Below are 27,196 nucleotides of genomic sequence, written 5' to 3' on the forward strand. Positions count from 1 at the left end.
AAAGATGCTGAAGGGCTTTTAATACCCTAGGGACAGCAAACTGATATAATCACATATATGTAAATAAATTCATTTTTCTGTTCCTCCATGCCATCCATGTACCATTAAAACTTGAATGCTATGGGTCAGTTCAACTGGATTTGACAGAATCACATTCTCAGAAAAATTAATGTTCTAACAGTTTCATGTGAATATTTAGGCAAATATTTTTTTCTTAATTCCTTACAGAAAGACAAATTTCACAAGAAACTCAATAAACTTGTTAGGCAGAAGAGTGTCCAGACTGGAGCTCATGTTAGGACAAGAATTATTGGTTTGAACTGAAAGAGGGAGATTGAGATGGGATCTGAGGAAGAAATTCCTCCCTGTTGGGGTGGTGAGGCCAATCTTGGCTTTCAGCCATTCTGAGCTTTGTATCTCCAGCTATCCTAAAATAAAATAAAATAAAATAAAATAAAATAAAATAAAATAAAATAAAATAAAATAAAATAATATAAAATAAAATAAAAATTAAAATAAAATAAGAATGTTGGATTGTGTATTCCATTTTTTTTGTAACTCAAACCCTGAAAAATTTCATCAGTTGGATCTGATGCCCTCAGGTCATTATTCCATGGCACTGAAGTGATGATCAAACATCTCTATTTTTCTGCCTTTTCACACACATTTCTTTATACATGGCCTGATATCTAAATTTTTCTCACCTCCAAAATCCATGTACTGGATAGCACATGGCAGAGCAGCTGGGACACCTGGGTGCTGTTTCTAAGCAATGCCTTCACTTTTGCATTGAAATCTTTTTCCTTCTTCATAGCAGCTTATTTATTCCATTTATCCACCTGATTCTCTTATAATATTCAAGGGATTTTTTTTTTCTGTGAATTAAAGCTGTAGACAGGAACAAAAAAATAAGAAAGTTTATTTTCCATTGTTTTTCACCTTCTGGTTATGACATGAATTCTGCAGCTATTTTATTTAGGGAATACAAAAATAAAAATAGAACTTCTTTTCCCTTTTGTATCCCTGGATTTTTGCTACACCTCTGTTAACAAAAAGAACTAATCTAGAGAAAATTCTGTTCTCAATATTGCTTTATGGTATTTTGGGGCATTGTTTGTATTATTCAGAGCTTTGTGATTTTTCTCACACGTGAAAATGTGAAATATTTATCTGTTATCAAATGTGGAATGTAGAAATTTTGGACACAGTAATCTTGAGGATCAAATAAATGAGTTAACATACTGGAATCACCCAGAATAATCCATGAGGGACAATATCAAAGAGGTTTCACCAGTTTTGCTTTCAAATCTTTGTTTAGCTGAAGAATGACAGCAATTTGCTCTCCTGGCAGAGGAATCCCTGCTCTGCTTCTCCCTTCAGCATGGATTACAGAGATTATTTACATGTGTTAATGTTTTCTTCTAGAGCAGGGAAATCAAAGCAGCCAAAAGAGCTGCTCCCATTTCTGATCCTGTCATTCTCCCTGGAAAATGAAACTTCCTTCTTTCTATTAACTTCAATCTGAATAAATTAGAGCGTTGCCACAATTCAACATTACCATTTCAAAGGCTTTGGAGCTATATTATTTTTTTGTTTGGTCATGTTGAAACTCAGAAATAAATGGAGAACAAATGCTCTGCATGTCTGTATTCTATTGCATATGCCTGTTTCTAGGATGGAAAATTATCAGAAAACCAGAGAATCAGAGAATTATGGAAAGTTTGGGTTGGAAAGGACATTAAAGGTCATCCTGCCATGGCAGGGCCACCTCCCACTGTCCCAGGCTGCTCTGTCCAGCCTGGCCTTGGACACTTCAGGGATCCAGGGGCAGCCACAGCTGCTCTGGGCACCTCTCCCAGTGTCACAGCAAAGAATTTCCAACTCCTTATCCCTCCCTGCCTCTGGCAGTGAAGCCATTCCCTGTGTCCTGTCCCTCCATCCCTTGTCCCAAATTCCCTCTCCAGCTCTCCTGGAGCCCCTTTAGGCTCTGGAAAAGGCTCAAAGTTCTCCCTGGAGCCTTCTCCTCTCCAGGTGAGCACCCCCAGCTCTCTCAGCCTGTGCCTAAACTCCCTGAGAAGTAAAATTAATGTACATGCTGGAGTTGTGTTTTCTTTCTGTAACTGGAAATTCGTCAGCAGAAGAGAAATGAGCACCTGGATATGAGCAGGGAGGTGAAGATGAAGCTGTTAAAGGTCAATAACTGAGAAATTCTGGGCACTTCAGGTCCTGGACAGGCATTTATGAGGTAAATCCAGCAGAAACTGAGCAAAGACTTCTCTGAGGTTTTGGTTTAAGAACAAGACACAGGTACAAACTCACAGCTGTCCTGCCAGGCAGGGAAGGTTTTTGAGGTTGGGTTGAACTTCTTGTGTGGTTCTCAGCAGCCACCACTGAGAAAGAGGCAAAATTTGGCTTGTGCTGCTGGTGGGTGCTAGGTAAAAACACATCAAGGATGGCTGAGGATTCCAGAAGCAGCATCACTGAGGTTATCATGTGGTTGGAAATCAGGAAAGGTTTCTTCCCCCCAGAGGCTGGTCAGGCACTGGAACAGGTTTCTCAGGCAGAGCTCAAGGAACATTTGGACAATTCTCTCACCAGGTGGGATTTTTGGAGTGTCCTGACTCAGTGTTCCTTCCAACTGAGCATGTTCTGTAATTCCATGTCACAGATGAAGTAGGATCTGGTATTTTCAAGCTCAAATACATGAGATTGTGCTCTCTTAGTCACCAGTCAGGGACCCCACTTGTATGGCATGCACAAAAACCTCAGCAGAACTCTCCCTTCTTTCCCAGGGTGCCAAATTATTGACACTTCTCCAGCTTTAGCACATTAAATATAGGAAGAGATGCTTGACTGTATCAGCCAGCACTTCTTATCTGTCATGTAGAGCTGAAAACATTTATACTTTGGCTCTAAAGCCTTTAAAAAAAAAAAAGAAAAAAGAAAGAAAAAAAGAAAAATTGTCTCTTGTTTAAATATGCAAAAGGTTCTGATTTTCCAAGGCTGTGCATTGCAGTCAGCTGCAAACAGCACAGCTGAGGCTTCTGCTGCCCTGGGAGGAGCTCCTGTGCCACCAGTTCTGCATCCTCAGGGTCCCTGGATCTGCCAACACTCAGAAATGTCTGTTTATAACTCTTTATTAAATGCAGATTAACTGCTGCACCTTGCTGGAGCTGAGAACAGGTTAATAAAATCCTGATTCCTTTTGTGAGGTTTCTGTGTGGCACAAATGCAGAAGATGCTGGAGCAGAATCTGGGTCATGACAAGGCTCTGACAGCGAGACCTGTGGCAGATCTGCCAGGGTTTGAGAGGCAGCCAAGCCCTGCTGCTTTGTTTGGAGTGAAGTCACCCCTTAAGGGGGGATCTGCTGGAAGCACCAGCCCATCTCAGTCCCTGCACACTGTCCCTCCTTAAATCCAGCCCTACCCTGCAGTGAGAAAAGAGTAAAAGAGGGATTTGAGGCTGGGTGTGCAATCTGGCACTGGGTTTTGTTTGGATCGGTTTGGTTTCTAGTAATTCTTGCAATGCTATTTTGCAAGACATTGCTGAGCTTTTTGAAACCTCCTGGAGGTTCAGCTCAGGAAAATTTGTGTGGTTACTGGTGGGGTTTTCAAGGAGGCTTCATGAGCAGTGCATGTGTGATAAACTAATTTTTTCACACCTTTTATGCTCCTATCCTGAGATAAGGAATCACACATAGGTAGAAAATGCACTTTTTTGCAGGATTAACTTATAAATTGCATTTTTACATCAATGTCCATAAGAAAACTTTGAGTTTGTTTATAATGGCAGAGTATTCTTGATACAGCAATAATAAATAGTTATATTATTACACATAAAATCTTAGGAAAAATATGAAAAAATTGGAAAGAAAGAGTGAGCTGGATGTGTAACACACCTGCAGCAAGAACTGCTCTCAAATGTGTTGTTTCATGCTAATCCAAATTTTTACACAGTACATTACCCTTCCAAAATCTCAGCTTTTGGGGATCCCATCCCATAGCAATGTGGGGAACAAATAAAAATCAGGAGTGGTCAGGGTTGGCTTTAACCAGAGAAGATTTTCCAGCATGTAGAAAAGCTCCAGCTGTTGGTAGGAAACATTTCTGGGTATTCTGCCCAGGCTGTGCTGAGGACCAGAGGTTTCATCTGCTTTTTTCTGGTAATTTGCTGTTCCATCTCTGCTCTCCTCCTGTATCTGCTGCTCTCAACTCCTCAGAAAATGGATTGAGGTGGATGTGTCTGAATTTTTCATAATGTGTAAGAAGAAAAGCCCTCTAATTGTCACACCTTGCCTGAGATGTTCTGGAGTTCAGCTCTTGTGATTGAAGCAGGAACTGGTGTGATTGTGTTTCCCTGTCTCTCAAGCTCCTGTGAAAATGTCAGTAATTAATTACAGCTTATTTTGGTTTTATTGTGGCTAATCCACAGGTCCCTGCTGACTGTGAGTCTGGGCCTCTCTTTTAAGGCATCTCTGAAGGAATTGTGTGGTTTTATTGTTCCTTTGAAACATCAGGGATGGGGAATTGAGGTCCAAAGTTATTTTTCATCACCTGTTCACTGCCTGTCCTTGAGAGGGGCACATTTGTGCTGACCCTAATGCAGAGCTGTTCTCAGGCTCTGAAAATATAATAGATATAAAATATAAATAGGGTTATAGAGTTAAAGACAAAGGCCAAATCTCCCACTGAAAGTCATTATTTGTTAATATGCATTAATGGAGAAATTAAAACATTTAATGAGACAAATACCATAAAACAGGTAATGTGCCTTCCTACACTCAGTGGTGTCCAGGGCATCATTAAACGACATTAAATTGTTATTTTTAAGCTTACAGATGCTCAAGACAGAAATGTTGCATGTGGTTAAACAACAATGAATTACAAAGATACCAAATCCCTTCTGCTGCATTGATGGGGGGATTGTGTTGGTGGAACTGATCACTCCTCTGGCAGGGATTTATCTGCCCAGAAATCCCTGGGATTGGTTATTCACTCTCAGGATGTCTCTGTGTGCCATCAGAGATTTTGTTTCCTGAGAATTGCATTGAAATGTTTCTGTTCAAGAGCTGTTCCCAGATATTTAAATGCTGGTGATCAACCAGCCCACCACTTCTGCTGGCCTCTACAGCCTGGGGTGCTGAAGGTGAAAGAATAAAGCAAAAATCATTTTCCAAGAAGGAGGATGGGGATGGGATTCACCAGTGCTTTGGGATTCCATTTTTGTTCCAGCAGGAGACAAACACTGACACTGCAAGTCTCCCTCTCTCTCTCTCTTTTTTTTTATTTTCACCCTGATAACTCAAGCCATAAATATTGATCAAAACCAAGTGTGCAAAGCATTAAGTGGATGTGGGAGATGTTTCCTGGTGCTCCTCAGCAGCACAGCACTGAGACAGCCCTAAACCCAGGCAGACAATCCTAAAAGCAAGAACTCTGCTAGATCACCTAACAAAAGTGGCATTAGGAACATTCTCTGTGGTATAAACTCAGACTGAGGAATCACAGTGGATAATTATGTTAGAGGGGAAAAATTTGGAATTCTCTAGTTTGTGGAAAATTCAGTTGTTTTAATATCTTTTGTCATCCTGCAAGAGTGTTAATATATCTCAAACTTTTTTTCCTTCCTTATTTTTTCTTTCTTTTTCTCTTTTTATTTGTTCTTTTTTTTTATTATTTTTTTTATGGTTTTGTTTGTGTGTTTGTTTGGCTTTTTTGTTGTTGTTGTTGTTTAGTTCATTTGTTTATTTTTTTTTTTCCATGGAGGAGGTTGCATCACCTTTTAAAACTCAAAGCAAAAATTTTCCTTACCCCTAAACTGGATTACTTGAATGTCACCTCTCTCACTAGAGAGACTTTTGATGAGGGCATTTCATGATAGAACAAGGGGGAATGGCTTCAAATTGACAGAGGGCAGCTTTAGATGGGATGTTTGGAAGAAATCCTTCCCTGTGAGGTGGGGAGGCCCTGGCACAGGGTGCCAGAGAAGCTGTGGCTGCTCCATCTTTTCCTTTCTGATCCCTTCAGCTGAGCTCCACGCTGGTGCTCTGCCACCCCATTCATTCTACTCCCTTCTTTTCTTCTGAAATAGGCACTTTATTCCCTTCCTTGAGTTCTTACAGCAAAATAATGATGAAACCTTCCAGAAAAAAAGAAGAAAGAAAGGCTTGCTGAGAAAACAACTCTAAGCACAGCCTTTTGTACAAGGATTTGATTCCTTTGGGATCACAGTGGGGTTTTTTCAGTTGTGAGGTGATTTGTGTTTCATCCTCCACTCCAGCACAATACCCAACCCAATGAGCACTGAGAGGAGGAGGAGGGAAGTTGAGAATAAGCTTGAGCACTCCCAATTGCCTCTGCTGGAATGAGCTCTTTGCCTCCCTTCTGCAGTGGTCTCCCCATTCCTGGAGTCCCTTTGGAGAAAATTGGAGTAAGAATCACAGAATGACAGAGACACAGAACCACAGAATGGTAAAATCACAGAATGATAGAATCACACACAGAATCACAAAATCACAAAGAATCACAGAATTACAGAATCACAGAGACACAGAACCACAGAATGGTAGAATCACACACAGAATCACAAAATCACACAAAGAATCACAGAATCACAAAGAATCACAGAATCACAGAGTCAAAGAATCAGTCACAGAATCACAATATATTAAAATTAAAGAATCACAGAATCAGAGTCACAGAATGACAGAATCACTCACAGAGTCACAGAATCACAAAAATCACCGAATCATAGAACCACAGAACCACAGAATCACAGAATCACAGAGTCACAGTCACAAAGTCACAGAACCACAGAATCACAGAATTAAAGAATCACAGAATCACAGTCACAAAGTCACAGAACCACAGAATCATAGAATTAAAGAATCACAGAGTCACAGAATCACAGAATTAAAGAATCACAGAGTCACAGAGTCACAGAATCACAGAGTTGGAAGAGCCCTTCAAGATCATCAAGTCCAATCCAGCCCAACACCTGAACTAAACCATGGCACCAGTTGCCACATCTGGTCTTTTTTTAAACACGTCCAGGGATGGTGACTCCTCCACCTCCCAGGGCAGACCATTTCAGTACTTCATCACTCTTTCTGTAAAAAACTTCTTCCTAATACCCAACCCACACCTCCCTTGGCACTGCTTAATTCTGTGTCCTCTGGTTTTGTCAGAATTGCAGTATGAGACACTCACTGGAGCTGCCTGCAGGGAGGAGAGAAAGGGAAGAACGTGTGCTCTAGCTAGCTGAGGGCAAATAACTTTAATTTAATTAGCAGATTAATTAAAGCTTCCTCCCCTGGGCAGGGTGTGTGTGTGTGTAGAGAGTGTTTCTGCAGCCTCCCATAGCTGCTCATCAACACATCCCTGTTCCAAGTGTGACTCAGATGGGGCTCCACTGAACTCTCTGGGAGCCTCTACAAAACAAATTTCCTGCTGGGGACCTTTTCTCTTCAGGGTTTTGTTTAAATGTAATGAAGTATAAATGGGCAAATAATAACAAGTGATGGCAAGAGCTTGCATTGCAAATGAAGGTGGCATCCAGCAGCACAGCAGCTGCAGAGCTCCTGAAACTTCTGTTTCCCAATGTCCCTGCAGTGAGAGGGGCCTGATGTTAGCACAGATCCCCTCAGTGAGAGTCCCCAGGAGCTCCTTGCAGAGTGAAAAACCATTCAAGAAGTTTTGGCAGCCTTGATTCTGCACACTTTGTGCAGCTCCTGGGGAAAGCAGAGGAGGACAGCAGTGTCTGGGCTGGATTAAAACAAACAAGGAAATGTTTATTTCTATCTGCTCAGCATTGATGGATCATTTATTGCATCACAGAATCCCAGAAGGGTTTGGGTTGGAGGGGACCTTAAAGATCATCCGGTTCCACCCCCTGTCCTGGGCAGGGACATATTTCATTATCCCAGGTTGCTCCAAGCCCCATCCAACCTGATCTTGGACAGTTCCAGGGATCCAGGGGCAGCCACAGCTTCTCTGGGCACCTGTGCCAGACCCTCACCACCCTCACAGAGAGAATTTCTTCCTAATATCTCACCCAAATTTACTACTTCTGGAATATTGCATCCAGTTTTAGGCTCCTCAATATATAAAATATCTCAATCAACTGTAGCAAGTTCAAAGGAGGGACAGTGAGATTGCCTGTGAGGAGAGGGTGAGGAAATTTGGCTTTTTTGCCTGGTGGAAGGAGAGAAAATTAGGCAGCAACCTTGTAGCAGCATTGTGGAATTTATGAGGAAACCATCAGGAGGAAAGAGCCAGGGTTCTCATTGTGAAGTGTGGCAGGAGGACAGCAGAATTTTGGTGTAACCTGAAAAAAGGGAGGTTCATATTGGAGAGAATCCTTTTTACTCTGAGAATAAGTGAACATTGGACTAAGTTCCACCGAGGCTGCAGTCCTCATTCTCAGAGTTTTCCAAAACTCAGGTGGAAAAAGCCCTGAGAAGCCTTAACCAATTCTGACTCTGCTGCCAGAGGAAAGTTGAGCTGGAATTTTTTGGGAGCTCCCTTCCAGCCTGAATTGTCCTGTGCTTCCCTGGCTCTCCCTGGAGCACAAATGTGATTTTTGACACCACTCAGAGAAAGCCACCAGAGACAGGGTGAAGCAAAGAGCAGGAGAGACTGAAGCTTTAAACATCAAATCTGTAGGGCAGGAAAAGAAGGGTCAAGCTCTGCATTATCTTTTACATCCTATTGATTGTGGGATGCTCTGGCAGCTGATACAGACTCTGCTCTAATCAGGGACATTCCTGTATTGACAGTGCTGCCTGAAGAGTGAAAAAGGTGCTTTTCCTGAAAATCCTCTGGATATTGTAGGAGAGGAGAAAGTGCCTCTCTGTTGCTGACAGAAAATACAGCTGTAAAAATGATGGTTCAGGACCTTCTCAAGGATCATCTGGAACCTCCTATTCAGATTTTATGAGGAAATTTTAGAGTTCAGAGTAACCAGTGCTGTCTTTGCCAAGACAGCAGATTGATCTAACAGAGAAAATCTGGGAGCTGAAAAATCAACATCATTGTCACCTCCAGGTTTACCCCTCTGGATCAGCAGCTCCTCAGATTATATGAAGAGCCTGTCCCAGATTGCTCAGAAATTAAAGTTTCTATTTCAACTCCCTCATTTCAGGTGTTCTGAATCTGAACATCTCATCCCAGATTTATGAAGATGTAAATCCTCACTTCTCAGCTGGGCACAATGTGTTAAAAAAACATAGATCCCACCCTCCAACTTCCACTCCAGTCATTTTTAATAAAAGGATTAATCTGAGTTTCTGTGCTAAATCTGAAATGGTTACCTGAGTTTGGAGTAGTAGGACCACAGAGGAAAAAAAATACTCAATATTTTTCCTCCTTTGTCAATCACAAATTCCAGCAATTTACTTATGCATGACTTGCCTGTAATCCCCCATCCAGGAAATCTCTTGCTGAGGCAGAGACTTGGCCAAAGCCAGGATTCACACTGGGCTGTTCTCTTGCCAGCAGCTCTGCCGTGTCACAACCTGTGTCAGGAGCTGGAAAATGTCCTTGGAAGTGATTGCCAGTGATATTTGCAAGCCCTGCACCCCTGGTATCCTGCAGTGAGAACATGCAACCCAGTTCTGCTCCATGCTCAAAGCTCTCCAAGTGGGGGAAAATCTTCCCATAAAGTTTTGTAAGGAATAGATCCTGATTGGAACACCTGAATTCTCTTTCTTTTGAACAATTTGGAAAATAAGTGGGAATTGCAATGCTGGCAGGAGGTTATCAGCTCTTCAGGCCAGCACTGGCCTCTGAGGAATGAAGGGAAGATCCAAACTCTGCTGTTGGGATTGTACTTCAGAATTATATCTTTGGAGAAGAAACTCTCAGGAATTGCTGGAGAAAGCCATTTTTATGAAATATAAAATCAGCAATCAGAAGGGCTGTTAAACCCTTAGTTTCATCTCAAGCTCATTATGTCTAGCAGGATTTTTAATCACTTTTCCAGTGAGTGGTTCATCCTGCCAGTACAAGGCTTTGAGAAGCATCACCTGCTCTTGGAGATTGGGTAAAGGGATGTATTGGTTGAACCCAAGATGACATTTCCCCTGAAAGTCCTCAGCTGTCCTGGGAATGCTTCACAATGCTCAAAGAGGGGATTTACAAGATTTCCAAGACAAGAGATACAGGGAGGTTATTTCCAGGAGTGGTGACAGGACAAAGAGAAATGGCTTCAAGCTGAAAGAGAGTGGGTTTAATGGGATATTGGGAAGGAATTGTTCCCTGTGAGGGTGGCCAGACCCTGGCACAGGTGCCCAGAGAAGCTGAGGCTGCCCCTGGATCCCTGGAAGTGTCCAAGGAAGGTTGGACAGGGCTTGGAGCAGCCTGGAATAGAGGATGGTGTCCCTGCCCAGGGCAGAAAATTGGGAAAATATCTCTAAGTTCCCCCCCAACCCAATAATTCCATGATAATACAAAAAGCCAGTTCAGGCAAACTCAAGAATAGTTTTCCCCCATGTTGTGTAACTCTTTTTTCCAGCATTCCCTTCAGAAGGAATCCACTGAGAGAAGGGAATTGTTGATTGTGCTGCTGCTGTTTTCACATCTGCAGTGGGATGTGCATCCCCCCAGGAGCCAGCAGTGCTAGAAGGTGCTGATATCTTAAATTTACATCAGCCACTTTGGAAGGGATCCATGCCTTTTCCTGGCAGTGTGTTCTGCTGCTGGTTTGCTGGTTTTTTTTTTTTTTTTTTTCTTTTTCCCTGGACAATTTGTTTAAATTGTGCAGGTTGTACCATTGTGGCTGGGTTTGGATGAGTTCCCAGTGGCTTCACCCTTTCCCTCAGGGTGAAATATTTTAAAATCACAGAGCTTTGGGTGCCATTTACACAGGAAGGCAAAACCACAGTGTAGTGACAAACCTCAGCCCTTTCTGGGGACAGCAGCTTGTTGGACTGCCAGGCCAGTGTTGTGGGGGCCAGCAGTGATGCAAATCAGTTCTGGAAAAAAAAAAATCCAGATAATCAGAGCTCCTTCCCAAAGCCCTCTATTTTTAACACAGCATTTTGCAAGTCTTGGCCCTGGTGTGCCCAGTTGAATCATTGCTTGGTGAGAACAGGGATCAACAGTGTTGTTTCCATGACAAAGTGAGTCTTTTTTGGCAATGCCCACAGAACAATTTATCATTTTTGAAGCTAACTTTTCAATACTGGAAGTCATAATAGAATTAGTAAAATGTGTGTAATGCAGCTTGAAGTGAGTGATCTCATCTACCTTGTGGATTAAACTCCTCTCCTGCATTATTTTAGAAACAGCACTTAGGCAAAGGTTGAATCACACTCTAATTCATCTTTTTGTTGATGTAAAGCCATGGCCATGAAGGATTTAATGAAGATTTGCTGCCATTGTTGTTGTTGATTCTTATGTGTCCTTCTTTACCCCTCTCATTGTCACAGTGCCTGATGTGGCACATCCTGAATGGAGTAGGAATGTTCCAAATCACTTAAAAAAAAAAAATAAATCAGGACTTTACAGACTTTAAACAAAAATGCAGAAGAGGAAACAACAGCCAGTGGTACTGAATTGCCATATTTGATCTGGTCTTTACAGAAATGAATTCCCATCTCACCATCATATCATTAGTAGGAGTTCAAAGCAGATTTTCTGATCCTGGATGTTCTCAGGAATGCTGGGGACATCCCACTTCTGCAGATCCTCTGAGTAAATCAAGTTTTATAGCAGTTGTGAATATTCTTACTGAGAACAAAATGAGCAAAATGGTGGTTTATGAATAACTGAATTTAGTCAAAATTCAGTTTTTTTGGCTAGACTTTTCTGCATAGTTGGTGTGTATATATAATTATATATGCCAAATTGAGATTATATAAATATTTATGAAAAATATAATTGTTATACCAAATTTATTGTAAATATGTAAGTTGTAATATAACACAATTGTTATTAATTTCACCATAATTTCAAGGAAACAGCAGAGAGTTAAGCACTGGAATTTGCACAAAGCACATACCAGTTTATATTTGTGGTGGCCACAATAATAAAAATATAATAAAAACCACATCAAGAAAATGAAAGCTCTGAATTTATTGTGCCTCTACATTGTCCTTCCAGCTTGTTGTGTTCTCCCAGAACCAAACAGATCTTGGCTGTCTTTTGCTGTCTTTGTACCTAAATGAATATACACATTTTCTAAACTGATGTGAGTCAGAATCTTTCACTTCATTGAGAGTAATAAATCTTTCAAAGACCTGTGAATTTCTTGCACTATTGACTTGGATCCTTGATTTTTTCTAGTATGTGTCAAAACACTCTTTAACAAATCCCTGATCTCTTCTGGGAAACTGAAACCAGGCTGTGCTGAGCACAGGAAATTACAATTCCATGTCACTGCAGCCTGGAGTTCCAGCTCTCCCTGCCTTTGGAATTGAGCTCTGCCTTCAGTTTTTGAAGCAGCCTTGGCAGATTAAAGGCTCCACCACTCCATGGAGAAACATCAAAGCCCTGGATCCTTGCAGGAAAATGTGATAACATTAAAGCATCCCTGCATTCAACAGACAAACCTTTGCTTATGGACAATTCAAGCCTTTCTGATTTCCCAGATATGGAATTGTTTGTGATGACAGGCAGCTCCTGTTCTCTCCTTTGATGCTGAGGTTGATGCTTCCTCCTTTTCTTTGCTTTCTGTTTCGGTTTTCATGTTCCACAAAATTATTTCTGTTTAAATCTGTGGATGAAGTGCAACCAAATGGCACAAGGGTGGTGATGGGAAGTCACATCAGAATATTGTGGCAGCAGTGAAATCCTGAGGAAAGCTGCAGGGACAGGTGAGGCACGTGGCTCTGGTGCTCTGACCACACCTGAGCCTCCTAAGCCAGACTTACTGGGCTACAGTTGACTAAATTGAATCAGTTTAGTCAGAGACATCTGACCAGATGTGCCTGTCTGCAAGGAGAACAGTAAAGTCTGAGCTTTTAGCCTTTGGCTTTCTTCACAATCAATAAAGTTCTGGCTTTGATATACCTCTAGCAAAGAAGATAGCAAAAAAAAAGAAAAAAAAAAATCACACTTGTCTTTTCACTGTAGATTGAATCTAAATTTTCTTATCTAATGTCTCTGAGGACAGGGGCATGGTGGGTTTCTTAATATTCTAGAATGGAATCATAGAATAGTTTGGGTTGGAAGGGACCTCAAAGCCCATCCAGTGCTGGGCAGGGACACCTTCCACTGCTCCAAGCCTTGTCCAGCCTGGCCTTGGGCACTGCCAGGGGCAGCCTGGAATAACCTGTTCTAGTGTCTGACTACTCTCCATCATCTGATGGACTTTGGATAGATGTATGCATCTATGTGTGGCATTTAACATCCACAATTACAAGCTGAAGAGCTCTGCAAGTTAACAATAAGTGTGTGAAGAAATATTTCCTTTTGTTTAGTTACATCCTGCTTGCACAGACAATGCTTCTTCTTCTTCTTCTTCTTCTTCTTCTTCTTATTATTATTATTATTATTATTATTATTATTATTATTATTATTATTATTATTAATTACTATTCCTATTCCTATTCCTATTACTACTATTATTACTATTATTACTAATAATAATAATAATAATAATAATAATAATAATAATAATAATAATAATGACGATGATGATGATGACAATTTTATTACTAATGACAGTTTGTCTAATCTACATCTGTTGAACTGCCTAGAAACTTTCACATTTGTGTATTGAGACAAGCCCTGGACACTCCTCTCAGATTTAGGCAGCTGTGGAGAGTGAACCTGAACAGCAGAACTCTGGTTTTCTTGCCTTTATATTTTTAAAATATATTATAAGAACTTGAATATCAGCCAATGTAATTTTCTCTATATTTGGGGATGCTTAGGGGATGATGTGGCAAAAGCCCTTATGTTCTTGGGAATCCTGGAGATTTGTGACAATTTATCTTTTCCAGGCACTTGGGAGCCCTTAGAACAGAACTGTCTTTCTTTTGAAAACAAACAAACCTAATATGGTTTTTCCTGGTGTGTCCCCTGGGGGGAAAATTGCTGAAATTTATTACTGGGATCCTGGAGATGATGAAACTGTGCAGCATTAGGAGTTCCTACAAATGGTGAGGAAAACTTTCCAGGAGAGTTCATCAGGAAACCCTCTCTTGAAATAGCAGGGGTGGCTTTTAACATTTACAAACAAAAGTGTGCAGATGGTTCAGAGCATCATCACACAAACAAAAGCACAAGACAAGCACCATCAAACTGGGTTATTACAGACTCACAGTGTGGGTTAGAAAACCTTACAGATAAATCTCATTCCACACCTGCCATGAACACCTTCCACTGTCCCAGGCTGCTCCAAGCCCTGTCCAGCCTGGCCTTGGACATTTCCAGGGATCCAGGAACAGCCACAGCTCCTCTGGGCACCTGTGCCAGGGCCCCAGATTTCCTTCTTAAGTCTTGATCTGCATCTCCCCTCTTTTATTTGGAAACCATTCTTCCTTGTCCTTGCCTGGCTTGAAATTTCTCTCCTTTTTTGTTATAAGCTCCTGCAAGGATTTCTCCTGCCTTGGGAATTTCTCTCAGGTTTTGTTGGTTGGTGTATTCCTGATCCAAACTCTTCACTCCCTGCCCTGGGTTGAAAAGTTGAATTGTGCAGATGAGGCTCCAAAATAACCCCCAAAGAGGAGATTAAATGTGGGTGTTTCTTTCCCTGTTTGCTTGTCCCTGCTTAGCATAAAGGGGAAGCAGCTCACCCACCACTTCTTCCTCTGTGGTTTTCCTTTGTCAAGAGTGAAGGAAATGAGATGGGAAATAAAACAATAAAATTGCTCCACCTTCAGCCAGGGCACTGATTTTCATGGTGTGTTCCACTGGGTGGGATTTGAACCTCACCTGTGCCCCTGTAAAGTGATCTCTTGAAATCTGAGTTTTTTTTCTCCTTGGATTGATTTTCCCTGGCCACTCTCTGCTATAGGAGTGAAATCCTGTATTGATTTACAGAAATGGGTCACATCCTTATTTTGTTGCTGCCTGGATTGTGTTGGCTGCAATGATCCTCTCATAAACTACATTTTTTATTCCCTTCTTTTTCCCCCCTTTACTTTTTTATTGTAGTTGGCTGTACCAGAGAGTTAAGGATAGAAAAATTGACAAAAAAAAAAGAGAAAACATTTGGATCAAGTTATATGACATTGCATTATTTTTGTCAAAAGAATTTGCCTTGAATTCCCTGGAAATAAATAAAGGTAACACTGAGGAATGAACAGGGTGACAGAATAAGAGAAACAGCTTTTAATTTAGATTTAGATTCCAGAGAGATTTTAACGAATTGTGCAAAGAATTCTCATAACAAACTGGTGGCAGATAAACCAAGACTAAATGTATTCCTAAGTCTTTAAATTATTTCTGTACTTAGACATACCCTTGTTCAGTTTTATGTGAAGAAGGAATTAAATTAAATAAAACAAACATGTTAGAAATCACATTTTGTCAGGGAGAACAATATAAAACCAACAAATAATTTATGAGAATTTTAATTACTTAATCCAGCCTTAGACCTGCTAGAAGAAAAAAGGAGTAAAAATAAAGAAGAAAAAAAGGACAGAAAATGAAGTTTATCACAGTTTTTTCTCAGCTTTAAATGATATTTTCTTTCTTCTTTTTTTTTAATATTTTTTTTCTTGTAATGGGATCTTAAAACTTACTGACACTTCCTGATCACCTCACTAACTATTTTATTTTTGTAACTGGTGTTTTGTTTTGTTTTATTTTTTCTACTTATTTCAGGTTGCAGCAACCCATTCCAACTGCATAATCAAAAAGGAGCAAGAGACTTGTCTGGAGAAAATCCGGAGGGCAACAGCCCTGAACCCCCTCAATGACTCTTCTCCAGGTGAGTTCCAGATCCTGCAGACTGAGCTGACAAATTAAAGTGATTTTCACCATTTCCTGGGGTGCCTGGAGAGGTTTTCAGCTCTGTCAAAGCAAACACTTTGTGGTAAGAGGAGCATCACTGCTGCTGGGTGAGCTTGGGGAAATCAGGACAAAAATTCGATCAGTGGGGGTGCATGAGAACCATTCCTGGTTGTTATCAGAGGTCAGGGATTTGTTTCTGTAGGTAATAGAGGTACAATATGTCTACAAAACTAATAATAATTGGGGAAAAAAAAAAAAAAAAAAAAAAAAAAAAAAAAAAAGGTAAATTAAAAAGAAAGGATAAACAAAAAAAAAGGTAAATTAAAAAGAAAGGATGCCTGGATGATTTCTGCCAGGATGACAACAGCTTTGGGGACAGGATGTGACACAAAGTGCTGCCCTGGAGCAGCTCGATTTCCTTCCTCATCCCAGGAATAATTTGTGCATCTCTCACATGATCTGAAGCCCTTTACAGGGATGAACGTTGTGCTGTCTGTAATCTTGATGAAGGATACTTGTGCTGTTGCTGAGATAAGAAACTGAGGCAGCAAGGAAAGAAATTTATAGTTTAATATCCTGTGTTATTTCCTCCTGCCTGCAGCAGGAGCTGCCCGTGGCCAGCACCAAGGAGAGAAGGGCAAAGAATGACAAAGAAACTAATTGGAAATCAGGGTCCATTTACTGAGTCCTGTCCAAACTGCTTCTGCTGTGACTGGAATTGATAAAACCCCAGAGAAAAGCTGATAAAACACATTGTGTGACATAAAAAAGGGAGGTTTTTCCTTTCTTTCCCCTTTTCCTTGCAGTGTATTTCAGTGCTGAAGCAGGTATCTGTTACCAGTGTCCTCCAGAGTGACCAAGTCCTGCATTTTGGCTGCCAGGAGTGTTTCCATCAGGGAGGAGGGTTTCCATCAGGGTCCTGCTGTTCATCTCATGCATAAATTCATTTCTTTCTGCTGCCCAGCTCTGGGCAGATGCACTTGGGCTGTGGTGGAAGTGAGGAAAGCTCAGTGTGCTCCAGGCAGTTCATCTCACCCCCAGGGGTGAGTTTTGAGACCCTCTTTGTGCATTACAGGACAGCTTCCCAATTTTTCCCTGGTCCAGAAGCAATGAAAACAGGGGAAAGATCCTGTTTCTTGTCTCCCACCCCCAGAATGGTGCCAGGAGCTGATGATGAGACTATTCCTTATGCAACAGCTATTGTTTGTGTTCAGGAATTCACAGAGCTCCCCAGGTGAGAAGACACCATTCAGCAGCCAGCTTTTATTTCTTTCTCACCCAAATCCAGAATAACCCTGGCAGCTGGGGACTATTGACATGAGCTCCTCCAGATGGAGAGGACACAGCTCAGAGAGAAAAGGAGCCCAGAGCCACTGGAAAGGCTTTTGCACCTCACTGTGATGGGATTGCATCACCCACTCAGGCAGGAAGGGGCTGGATCCTTTCAGGCTCTCACTGCTGCTCCCTGCTCAGTCTTTGCAGGCTGAATCACTGGGAGGATTTTCTCTGGCTCATTGAGCATTTTTCAGTTGTTCCCCACATCCTGTGGCAACGAGTTCCACAGCTGATGTGGCTTAGAGAAAAAAAAAATAAATATCCCCTCCCAGAGATTAATCTTCCAGTGAAGGATTCTGGTGTATTTCTTGTTTGAAAGCGCTTTCTTTCCATGGATCCTCCTTGCTGGCCTTTTTCTCTGCATTTTATTTTTTTTTTAATAATTTTTTTTTGTAGACACGTTTTAAATTTATTTCATTTCACCTCTGTGACTAAAGGAATTTCACTCTAAGTCCTCAAGACTCACCTTCCATTATTTCATGATACATATTTCAATCCAGATCCTGCCACCCTCATTCCCAACATTCCTTTCTTTCCTTAAAGAATGGGATATCAACAAAATTCTACCATCTCCTTACTGGTTGAATTTCTGGGAGATGTTTCATCACAAAATTACCTGAATTTGCAGTAATTCTACAGAAATTAAGCAGTCATAAGTGCAGGGTGTTGATTCCTCTTGAATTTCTCCTGCTGCACACAAACTACTTTTTTATTTGGGAAAAGTAAAAATTGCCCCATATAATTTTTTTTTTATATTCAGCACTAAGACTTACTAATGATGGCAGTGAAGAAATGTTATCAGTGTTATCAAATGTTATCTTCTTAGTGATGAAATGTTATCAGCTTGTTTTTTTTCAAAGATAAAGATAGGGAATAACTCCCTTGGCTGTCAGAAACAGCTGTAAGAAGGAAGAAATCCCTCCTGCCTGGTGAATAAAATTCTGTTTACTCAAAGGAGAAGCACACAATTCTATTGCTGCATGAAAATTCCTGTAGAAAAATTCAATATATAATTTTTTTTGAGAATTTATTTATTCTCAATGGGGCTGCAGGGTCTGAAATGGGATCATGAGCTTTTAGGAAGTCTGTAGGGGCTTGTGAACTCAATCAAGTTACTGTGACTTGAAAGGAAAATTCACATTTTATAACAGGTGACACCAAGAGGATCACGTACAGAACTTGGGTCTGGGACATGAACATCCCTGTGTTCTGTATTTCTACAAAATCTAGAACAATATTATAAAAGATTAAGGTTCATGAATCTTTCTCCAAGGTGCCCCCATGGTGCAAAATGTGACAGTGGCAAAGCAGATTCTCTGCTGCTGTTTTCTGCTCTGGTAATTCCCTGCATGGGGAGCTCCATCCTTGGGTGGCAAGAGAGGAAGAACAACTGATGGGTTCCCACATTTTGCAAGAATTCAGCTCTGCTGCCTTTGCCTTCCCCCCTGGCTGTGTTCAGTGAACACAAACTTCCACCAATGGGGTTTCTGATGTTTCCTTTCCCTCTCCACCTCTCATGGCCAGATGTTCTGCTCGTTGTTTCTTCATTCTCCACAGCTCTGTTTTCTGTCCTGCTGCTGCTGGGCCATGCCTTTAATGCTTCAGAGGCAATGACTGCCTTGAGATTTTCTGTTTGGTTTGGTTTGGGTTTTTTCCCTTTAGTTTTATGATAGATCCTTCCTCTTAAATGCTTTAAATTCTTTAGGAAACTTTAGATGAGAGGAAATAGGGGGCTTGTGCTGACCCAATGTGTCTGTTCTTCTTCAGTCATCACTTACAGCCTGAATGGAAAAGGGAATTTGAAGGAAATGAAATCTCAGCAGGACCCAGAATCTGACTCCCTTGCTCTGGAGAAGGAATTAAACTGATAAAGGGGAGTAATGAAAGCCAAAGGCAGACAAGAGAGGAAGGAGAGCAGTGATTACTTCATACTCAACTTCCCCAGGCAGAGGTGCCAGGCTGTTTCTTACATCAGTGTTTCCAATTTCCTTTGTTTGAGTTTTTATCCTACTGTGGAGCTGCCCCAGTTTGTGCTGGACCCTCTTCCAGCTCTCACCAGCCCAGCAGGTATTTGCAGCCAGATCAGAATTGATAAATCTCACTGCTGATCCACAAGAACCCCTTTTTATTTTTATTTCTTCCATCCAGACTCTTCTGACCTGTTCCCAACCCTGGGGCTAGGAAAGACTGACACAGGAGTTACTCAGATGTTAATGACAGTTTCCTGGGTTATGTGCATTTAGCAGGGGATTTATCTAATTAAATGTTGGTACCTGCAATTGCATCTGCACTACAAATGAGCAAGTTCACCTTCCTCAGTTTGTAGCTCTGGATGTCAACCAAGTAGAGCCTGAGACATAATTTATTTCATCCTCAACTTAGATTAGATGATGTCTGTTTTTCCTCTCTGGACACATGGAATAAAGGGTGACCATGTCAGCTCTAAATAATCACATTTAGGTATCTATATTTGATCAGACAAACCCCACTTTTAGCCTCTGCATTTGTTATATTGACTAGGTCATGCTGGAGGTCTGGATTACCCCAAAAACCTGAATTGTGATAGAAAGAACCCTGCTGATGGAATGAAGAACCATAGATTGGCATGAAATACTTTTCCCAGCCTGTTCCCTGTCTTGCTTTGCACTGTTGGAACCAGATATTCCAGACTTGTCCCTTGAACGTGGCTCTCTCTCAGATGGTGGGAGAGTTCCCTGCATGATTTTCAGATTTGTGTCTGCAATTCAGTGTTCAAAGTGCTGAAAATGCACTAACCTGGGAGGAGCCAAGGTGTGACAAAAGTGAACTCAGCCCCAGAATTTGAATAGAATTTGAATAGAAGTGATGAGGACTCAATGCAGTTCATGACTCACTGTCAAATCAATCTTTAACTTGCAGCCCTTGTTCTCCAGTCCCACTCCTCCTGCCCTTCCTCTGAAAAATGTTGAGGGGAAGCAACATTCCCCAGCATGTCAAGGGATTGGAAGGAAATAAAGATTTGAAGGGATGTGATGATTCCTGCAAGGAATCCTTGTTAAAAGTTACCCTGTAAATCAACAGGAAAGAAACTGGTGAGGGCACCAAGGGGTAGGAGATGGTAATTAGGAGGCAGTGTGGTGATGCAAGGAGAGATTTTGAATTATGTTTCCATCACAGGAAGATGATGGAGCAGGTTTTTTTTCAGTTTCACATTTTTTTATTGAGTGTTTCATCAGCCTCTGGTTCTCTCAGAGCCTTTGAATTATCTGCTGTTATTTCCCCTGGCACCACTGGGAAGACATTACTTCACTGTGTCTCCCTTATTGAAGCAGCTGTGCCCAAGAACAACAGGACTAGGATTGAATCCAAGCTAATGAATTCCTAGAGCTGGAAGGGCACAGACCAGAAAATGTCTCTACACCTGAAAGTTTTCTCTGTGGCTCCTTTTAAAGCATAGACCTAGATAGCTTTGATCTCTATGGATACATCTCTCCTTGGTCAAAGATGCTTTTTTTTGGCACTGATGGATTTATCCATGTGACACTGCACAAAGTGTCTTCTCCTACATTCACATTAGAGATGAACTTCAAGGGAGAAGCCAGGGACATGTGATGGCAGACACGGGGTCTGTGCTTATTTCTGGTATCCACTCTGCAGAGTTTTTGTCTGAGCAAGTCTCCTTTTCACCATTTGGGACCCAAGCTGTGATCAAACTTTGCTTTTTCTCAGGCAAATGCAAGGAAAAGTGCTTCACTTATCTCTGTGTTCCAAGCATTGATTCATTCTTTAGCTCTTTGCTGAATTTCTCTGACTTTATCATAATGATTTTTCTGCATGTTTTTGGGAAAGGAGAAATGGTTTTAAGTGAAAGAGGGTAGATTTAGATTAAATATTGGGAAGAAAATGTTCCCTGTGAGGGAGGTGAGGCTCTGGCACAGGTTTCCCAGAGAAGCTGTGGCTGCTCCCTGATCCCTGGAACTGTCCAAGGCCAGGCTGGATGGGGATTTGAGCAGCTGGGGACAGTGGGAAGTGTCCCTGTCCATGGCAGGGGATGGGAACTGGATGAACTTTAAGGTCTCTTCCAACTCAAACCATTCTAGCATTCTAAAAATTTGTTCACCTGATAGAGTGGATGAATTCATGTCACCTCAAAATGGATTTATAAAGTAGAGAGATGTTTATCAGTGCTAGATATTGAAATTGTGTTTATAGTCACGGTCAAAATCAGAACTTGGAACTCACTGACACAAACACTTACAGAACTCACACTTGCCCTATTTTTGCATCCACCTTCTGCTGAGAAGGCTGGATGATAAATGCCCTTTTTTTTTTTTTTTTTTTTTTTGCATTGCCTATCAGCACAATCATTGTGGGGGGTCTGAAGTTGAGTTGAATTAATCCTGTTGGTGATAATGACCAAAATCTTCATTTTCCAGGCATAAACCAAGCTTCTGGCTCCATAAAGAATCTTTTCATGAAATGGAGCAGCTGAAGCTACAATGGTTGATGCTGACCCCCTGTGAATTCAGTCTCATCAGTGAGGCTGAAAGCCTGGAGGTGCATTGCCATTGGAAAAGTTCAGGGTCAGCTTTGGCAGGGGAAAGAAAGGGTGTTGTGTCACAGTCAAACTGCCCTGGAATAATTTAAGGAAAGGTTTGGCAAACCTCCAATGGATGAACCACCACATTTGTGGGAAAAGTCTCTAGGATGTTTCTTTCTCACCCCTCTTTAATCCACAGCCAAGCTATATTTACCTAGATGCTCTGCCTGGGGAGGCAAACTGTACAACAATAATTTTTCTGGTGAAGAATTCCTGGAAAGGAGGATTCAAATACCATCCAGACATAGCATTAATGACAGATGAGCAGGGATATTCCTTCAGCATTGTAAATCTCATGGTACTGGGAGCAGAAATAGTGTTTGTGTGATCCTACAGCTTTTTCTTCCAGGCCCAGCTGGATTGCCACTAGCCTGGGAATCTCTGGCCAGTCTCCATCAGGATCACAGTTGGGTTGGAATTGTGTGTGTTTCACTTTCAAGAAGATAATTCCTACATACAGTGTCCCCTTGAGTTCAGAGCTGTGTGCTCTCCATGGGATAGGGGTGGGGTGTGCAGGTGTGTCCTGCCTCCCCTGGGCACAGCTCTGCCATGGATTTTCCAGCACACAGCAGAGATGTGCTTACTTCAGTCTCTGCCATAAGAATCTCAGCCTCAAACCTTGCAAGTTCTTTTTCACTGCTTTGTCTCCAGGGATGGAATTTGCCTCTTTGGATTTTAGTTTACAACACATGATTCTCTGACCTAAACAAAGTTTGAACCCTGTGGAGCCTCAGGTCCTTCCTTGGAGCTATTCCTCTCCAGCTCTGATTCGGGATAAAGTGTATTGTCCTTTTTCTCCCTCTCCTGACTCGACAGGATGAGTTAAGCCCTGTGGACTCTCTGGCCTGGTTAAAACTTAGGCAAGGTGATCATCAGCCTGGGGATGGTCAGGGAAGATGACTCAGAGAAAAAGATGCAAAAATTGCTGTAATGGGGCAGAAATTTCTATTATCTCTTCGGGCAGCAGGAACACACTTTGGTGGTTTAAACAAGGACAGCCACCTTGGCAAGCTCTGCTGATAAAGCTGAGTTTAGTCATCTTCTCAGCATTTGCTGGACTTCCATTCAAAAAAAAGGGAAAAAAAAAGTAGTGGAATTTAATACCTACATCTCTGAAAACACCATTAGCTGTGAAACACATATATGAGCTGCTGTTCCCATCCCTTAGTGTATTCACTGTGGTAATTCCCACCTGGTTCCTTCTAAGCCATTACTTTTGTCATCTCCAGAATTGCCAGGAAGTCCTTCTGTAATAGGCAAGGAACATGAGTTAAAAGAAAATGAAAGGTGAATTAGAATTTGTCCAGGCAGCTGGGTAAGATAATGACTCGGATGAGTTTCTGGGAACCAGATTGAATAAAAGTATTTCTCTGTGAGCAGTTTAGTCATTGAAAAATGCAGCTTCAGGTTGCATTTTAAAATAATTAAGGCTGAAAAATAGCAACCATTAACAAATTTGGAAAATGAAAACATATGGCCATTTCATATTGTTCTGTTCAACAGAACATTGTTTCAGAGGTATTGGTACTTGAATTGGATTAGGGATAAAAAGTAAAGAAATGATCAAATTCAAGATAAAAAGCTAAAAATGAAATTTCCTCTCTGCCTGTCTGACTCTCTGTTTTCATGTCAGACAAGACAAAGCAAAAACTCTCACTTAATTGAACAGAATGGGATTTTTGTGAGTGGCATGTTTAAAAATAAAATATGCATTATTTACACAGTCCCACCTGTGAGTTCCTTGTTTCTATGGTGACATCCAGTTCATTAAATCCTCTCTTTTCTTTGGTCCAGACTTAAATATTATCAAGAAGACCACTCTGACCATCTAGTTCATGGTGTATATGATGATCTAGAGCAAAGGGAGCAGTTTCTTTCTATGCAGAGATTATTAAAGTGGGAGGGTTTCCCCATCTATTGTTTACTTTCAGTGCTATTTTTTATTTATGTTTTGTTTAGTTTTGCTTGCTTGGTTGGTTGATTTGGGTTTTTTAATGAACATTTTCTAATACAGAGCAATGCAGCCTGGTCTGGTGTAAAGTGTCCCTGCCCATGGTGGGGTGAAATGAGGTGACCTTTAAGGTCCCTTCCAACCCAAGCCATTCCGTAATTCCTTGATTTTAGATGCTTTTGCAACTGATTTTACTTCTGGGACACGGATACTCTTCTAATTCACATTGTCCCAAACAATTGTGAGCAGCACATGCAATTGCAATTAGGTTCTAGCACAGCACTGCAGTTAAAAAATGAATGATGAGCAGCAGTAAAACTTACCCAAATAATGAGTGATGGTTTCATCTGTCAGTATCTGCAGAGCCATGAGCAGCTGGAAGTTCTGACAATGTGCACTCATTGAATTTTTAATGTCTGTAGTACCGTGGCTAAAAACAAAACCCCAAAAAAACTGTTCAGGAGCCATCTGAATTATAAGTGAGTGATAATTGGTAAGTGATCTGTGATGGTCAGCTCCTGTTAAACCACTGCTCTATCCCAGCAGGCAGCTGCTGCACTCTTCCATAGTGCTGGAAAATGGACATTGTGTTTTCATGAAGGTCCTGCAAAGCTGTTGTGCTTCTGTAAAAATGAGTGAGTCAGGATCTTCTTTTCAAAGGGAATTCAGTGCAAATCTCTTTTGTCCCTATTCCCATGGCTTGTTCTGTGGCTGGCTGCTGGGTTTCCTGACAGAGCAAGGCTTTATTGCTGCTTCAGCCTGTTTGTGTCCCTGGGAAAACACTGCAGTGGGGGACACAGCTCCATCCTTGCTGGAGGCAATGGCACAGGTGTCTGGTTTCCAGGGATGAGACATGGAGTCAGACAGCACTGGTGGACTTTGTGTTTCTACACTCTGGCAGTGATTACATTTCAGAGGAACCCTGAATGAACCCTGAAAATTGCTTTCTAGTGTCCAATAAGAGAGAGAGAAATTGGGAATTACTTTGGAGATTTTTAGGACCAGATGCAGGTTCACATGAACACAAGAGTCCCTGTGTTCCTTAGGGTATCCAGACATTCTGACATGGGGCTTTGAGAAGATTTGTGTCCGTCCAGACTGGAAACTCAGCTCCCTGAAAAATCTAAGGCTGCTGTAAAACCTGACCTTTGTTCAAATAAATTAAATCCTCAGAGTCAAAATACCTGACAGAGCTTCCTAAAAACCCCATGTCCAGTCTAAGTCAGTCACCCAGGCTCCCTGAATAACCAGTGATGGAAAATGGAAGATTTCAAAGTGCAGATCACTGCCCAGAGACACCTTCACTTCCTTCATTTCACCCTGGGATTACTTTCAAAGCTTCAGAAATACATTGAATTCATGGGCTGGAGTGGAAGGTGAGACACTGAAAATGTAGGTTAAGAAGTCTTTGATCACTGCAGCAGATTGGGACTAGATGATCTTTCAGAGTCCCTTCCAACCCAAACCAATCCATTATTCTCTGAATCTCAGTGAAAAGAGATAGGCATTTCCAGAGAAGCAGTCCTGTCTGCTAATAAAACCCAAAAAAAGAAAAAAAAAGTTTAAAAAAAATTAAAAAAAAAGAAAAAAAAAAAAAATAAAAAGAAAAATAAATAAAAAGAAAGAAAGAAAAAGGAAGGAAGGAAGGAAGGAAGGAAGGAAGGAAGGAAGGAAGGAAGGAAGGAAGGAAGGAAGGAAGGAAGGAAGGAAGGAAGGAAGGAAGGAAGGAACATAGTTTTATTTGCTGGAGGATGTTAACCAAGCTATGAAAAAATGCATTGATTGGAGACACAAAGAAAAGAAAAAGTTTCCTAAAGTGAATGTTTGTAACAGAGCAAACACAGGATTACTGCACTGCACATCCAGGAAATTTGGCTGCTTTAGTCAAATTAGCCAAAGGCAAGGAGAGAACAGTACAGCAATAAAGAACAGTACAGCAAAAATTTATGATCCCTGCTTGAGCTTATGAAAGCCTAGAAGGACATAAAAGATTCTGATATACACATTAATATAGACAAAATACAGATTTTGATCCTTTCCTTAATTATTCAGCGTTGGGCTTCTGCAGCTAATTAATTTATTAATATGGCCAGTGACTAGAACAGGATCTACCAATGGGGACTGAAATCAGGACTCTGTGTTAAGGGCACCTTTATGCCCCTGGTGTGATGGGAAATCTCCAGTATCTGCCCATTTCTGTTGCAATTGCTCCCCATTTTTAATGGCAATCAGGATCCCTGCTCCCTCTGGCTCTGTGTTGGGCAGGAGCTCAAAAAGGAGCAGAGGCACTGCAGCAGAGACTCAGTGTGTGGCACTGGTTTGTCAGCAGCTGGACTCCAGCATCCTGCTGTGTCCCTTCCAGCTCAGGATTTTCTGGGATTCTCGGAGTTTTCCTCACAGAATTTGAGCTTTCTGTGCCTTTCCTGTGTTTCCAGCTTGGCCATTGCCCCAAAGCTGCCATCCCAGCCCAAGGACAAAAGCTGCTTTTTGGGGGAATAACTCATGAGATGCATTTCCAACATCTGCTTCCCAGCGAGGACAGTGCTCTCCAGAGCTGCCTGTTCCTGTCTATCCCAACAAAAACCTCGAGGGTCATTCCAATGTAGATGTTGGTCCATTCAATCCCACCCTGGAAAAAACATGGGCCAGGTTCTGCTTCCTCTGTTCAAGGGAAGGGCTGCCTGCTTAGACCTGCTGAGAGAACAGTGCAAGTGATGGGAGCAAAAAGAGTTGGGAGAAATTCCCATGGCACTCTGTTGATAACTTCCATGTTTTTCTTTTGATAACTTCGATTGAAATTTCTGTGCCCACTTAAGAATCACCTCTTCACCAGCACTTGGGTTTCTGGAGGAACATTCTGACATTTTATTTTAAATCACTCCTTTTTCTATTTGCCTGTACTCTACAATCACCTGAAAAACTAGCTGTGAATAAAATTTTATTAGACCAAAGACTCAAGAGAATCTTCTCAGCCTGTTTCTTACCATGAAATGTTTTTTTTTTCTTGTGAGCTTTCACCACACACTGATATCCTCACAGAGGTGGCCAGTGCTTAAAACTGCCCAACTGTACAATTTCATTTCTTGCTGCAGCTTCTTCTGTGCTACACCCACTACTTCTTAATATACCTCACAAACTTAAGCCAAGAACTTCATTACAGGGAGCTGCCTACTCAATAATACATGCAGCTGAAGAAGTGTAATAATTTGGACTCCTGACAGGCTTTGCATATTGATTTTTCCTCAGCAAAATAAAACTGAAGCCCAGTGAGTTAAATCATCCTCAGATGGACAAGTTACAGTGCTGTACCGTGTTTTTAACTGCTTTGTCTGCTAAGTGGCAGAAAAATTCCTGTGTGCACTTATCTCAGCATGGCAAAAACGAGATAATTCAGCCTCATTTACCCTCAAAAGCAGCTGCACAGAGTC

At 41.4% G+C, this 27,196-nt stretch overlaps 1 protein-coding gene across 9 annotated transcripts in view; it reads left to right on the top strand.

Moving 5' to 3' along the window:
- The window catches only part of ADCYAP1R1 (ADCYAP receptor type I), a 135,224-nt gene that overhangs the window by 40,932 nt on the left and 67,096 nt on the right, over window positions 1–27,196 (top strand). For all 9 annotated transcript variants that reach the window (XM_056485588.1, XM_056485590.1, XM_056485592.1 and 6 more), the window contains one exon: window positions 15,775–15,880. In XM_056485588.1, coding sequence (XP_056341563.1) covers window positions 15,775–15,880 — 106 coding nt within the window. The remainder of the gene's footprint in view (window positions 1–15,774; window positions 15,881–27,196) is intronic.

This window comes from Oenanthe melanoleuca, chromosome 2, assembly GCF_029582105.1.
Source record: "Oenanthe melanoleuca isolate GR-GAL-2019-014 chromosome 2, OMel1.0, whole genome shotgun sequence".
Taxonomy (NCBI): Eukaryota; Metazoa; Chordata; class Aves; order Passeriformes; family Muscicapidae; genus Oenanthe; species Oenanthe melanoleuca.